Here is a 2302-nt window from a genome sequence, read left to right on the forward strand (position 1 = left end):
GAACACCGTCCACATGACACACTACTGTTCAAAGACGGGTGGTCAAAAGTCTTCCAGGAAGTGTTCCCTTCACGCATACACTGACAAGGTTTTTAATGAGACCTGACGCTCTTGGCCATTTGTCCATCCTTCTGTTCCTTCCTTGCCCAGACCATGAACATGATGTCGGTCATACACCGCACCCACTTTGAAACCATGAGGGACAAAGTCACACAGCAAAAGGGGGAGAACAGGAATGGGAGGAGAGAGAGAAGGATCAAGGTCCTTTCTGATTTCCTTGAGCAGCTGCAATAGCCTTATCTGCTGACTCCAAGATTTCTCATTTCTCCTCTTGCAAAATGTGGTAACATTAAACTAGCAGTCTTGCCTCTTGATTACCAAGACTCAAACCCAGGTTCCAGCCACTCACTTCTCGACCTGTGCCTTACATCTCAAGACTAGGTTCCTTTTCCCATTGATCTCCCTATCCCAATCCTTTATTCACGCAAGGTATGAGATTTCGAGGGTGAGATTTGTGTTCACGTTTCATTATATACGTAACAAATTAACCTTCATAAATGACAAGTTATGAGCAAGAGGTAATACTTGGATTCGAAGAGTTAAAGAAAACAAATTATTTTATATTAAGTTTCGGTCCCCCCGCTTTCCATCAGGCCACAAATCCTGAAATCCATTGTCACCCTGATACACATGAGACCGGACTTCTCAGGAAACAAAGCCTTTTATTCAGAAACTGCTTTTGTTGTTCCACTCTAGTAACTCCAATCCTATAGCCCTCCCTGGGCTTCTGCACATAGCCCCACGTGCGAAGACGGAGAAAAGGATGTAGGGATTCATGTTTGAAAAGTGATCGGGATAAGATCTTTGGTTTCCAGGGATGTGATGAAACCCCTCAGTCACCGTCAGCTGAAGACAGATCCTTCGACATTAAATCAGGTCCCCCGCAGACAATAATCAATTCTTACTTCGGAGTGAAGTGAAAGGATAGGGAGGATTTCTACCGCCATTGTACTTGGAGTGGTCATTTCAGAGGCAAGAAGGATCTGCCGTCATGGGAATCAGCAAGAGGTATAGTATTTTCTGTAGCAAAGTGGCCGGTAGCCACAGGAGCCAGAGCCATATCCACAGCCTAGTCCATATTTAGAGCCGTATCCACAGCCAGAGCCGTATCCACAGTTGGAGCCACAGCCAGAGCCACAGCCACTGCCAGAACCACAGCCACCGCAAGAGCCGTATCCACAGCCAGAGCCACAGCCACCGCAAGAGCCGTATCCACAGCCGGGGCCACATCCACAGCCAGAGCCGTATCCACAGCCAGAGCCGCAGCCAGAGCCATATCCACAGTCAGAGCCACAGCCACTGCAAGAGCCACATCCGCAGCCAGAGCCGTATCCACAACCGCAGCCACAGCCGGAGCCACAGCCCCCACAGGAGTTTCCACCGTAGTTGCCACACATCGTGTCAGGAGGTGAGGTTTCAGTCAAGAGGTAGGAGGATATTGCTGAAGTGTGAGTGTCGTCCTCTCTTCCAGGACCTTTATATACTTACTGGGATGAATAGGTCAACCCTCACGTGGGCTTTGTTCTCTCATTTAACAACCATTTGCCTAAAATGAGCTCATTCTGTGGGCAATCATTTTGTTAGGGATTTATAATTGATTTCCTGCTTCCCCAGGAATTTTCTCAAGCCTTGAAAGAAAAGGATCCATTTTCGATGGACCCAAGCTGACACAACCATCATTGAATTTTATGACCATGACATAACACATCACCAAAACATGTTTCATCTATAAATGTGTGTTTCGTTATCGCACTGCACTGTCAAGGTCTTTGAAAGCACTTACTGAAGAAGAAGCTCTACTCAATACTATTAAAAGTATCACCAGCAGCAGCACGTTGGTTCCCATTTTCTCCTACCTCCGTACTTTGTCTTTTTCCAGCAAAATGTCTCTAACATACTTGCATAGACTTTGGGCAATAAATTGAGTATTTCCAAATGCTACAACCACGCCCTGAAATGTTCTCCATCTCCCTGAAGGAAAGCTTGCCTATCCCCGCCTTTTCCAAGCAGATCATGACTTTCTCGCTTTCTCTGGGACAAAATTGTTTCTTTCTGAAACCCCTGCTGGTCAGTTATGTACACAGACGTATCATTTCTCCTATATATGAAAAGACACACTTACCCAAAGGCGTCCACGTCGAATGAGAAACAGGCCTGAGATCAACAAGATCTTTGTGAAAGTTCGATTGTTCAATGCAAGACTGTCTGTGGGTTTACTCGGACGACTCTCATATTGGTGCTA

At 46.2% G+C, this 2302-nt stretch overlaps 1 protein-coding gene across 2 annotated transcripts; it reads right to left on the reverse strand.

Annotated features, from left to right (window-relative positions):
• Window positions 1-1058: 1058 nt before the first annotated feature.
• On the reverse strand, window positions 1059-1457 carry LOC134371507 (keratin-associated protein 21-2-like). 2 transcript variants are annotated; one of them, XM_063088310.1, is made up of 2 exons: window positions 1286-1457; window positions 1059-1129 (listed from the first exon to the last, which is right to left on the reverse strand). In XM_063088310.1, exons 1-2 carry the CDS (start codon window positions 1455-1457, stop codon window positions 1059-1061), a joined length of 243 nt encoding a protein of 80 aa, XP_062944380.1. The 2 variants fall into 2 exon arrangements, with proteins under 2 accessions (XP_062944380.1, XP_062944371.1); XM_063088301.1 differs by having other exon boundaries at window positions 1059-1457.
• Window positions 1458-2302: the final 845 nt, after the last annotated feature.

This window comes from Cynocephalus volans, chromosome 1 (genome assembly GCF_027409185.1).
Source record: "Cynocephalus volans isolate mCynVol1 chromosome 1, mCynVol1.pri, whole genome shotgun sequence".
Classification (NCBI taxonomy): Eukaryota; Metazoa; Chordata; class Mammalia; order Dermoptera; family Cynocephalidae; genus Cynocephalus; species Cynocephalus volans.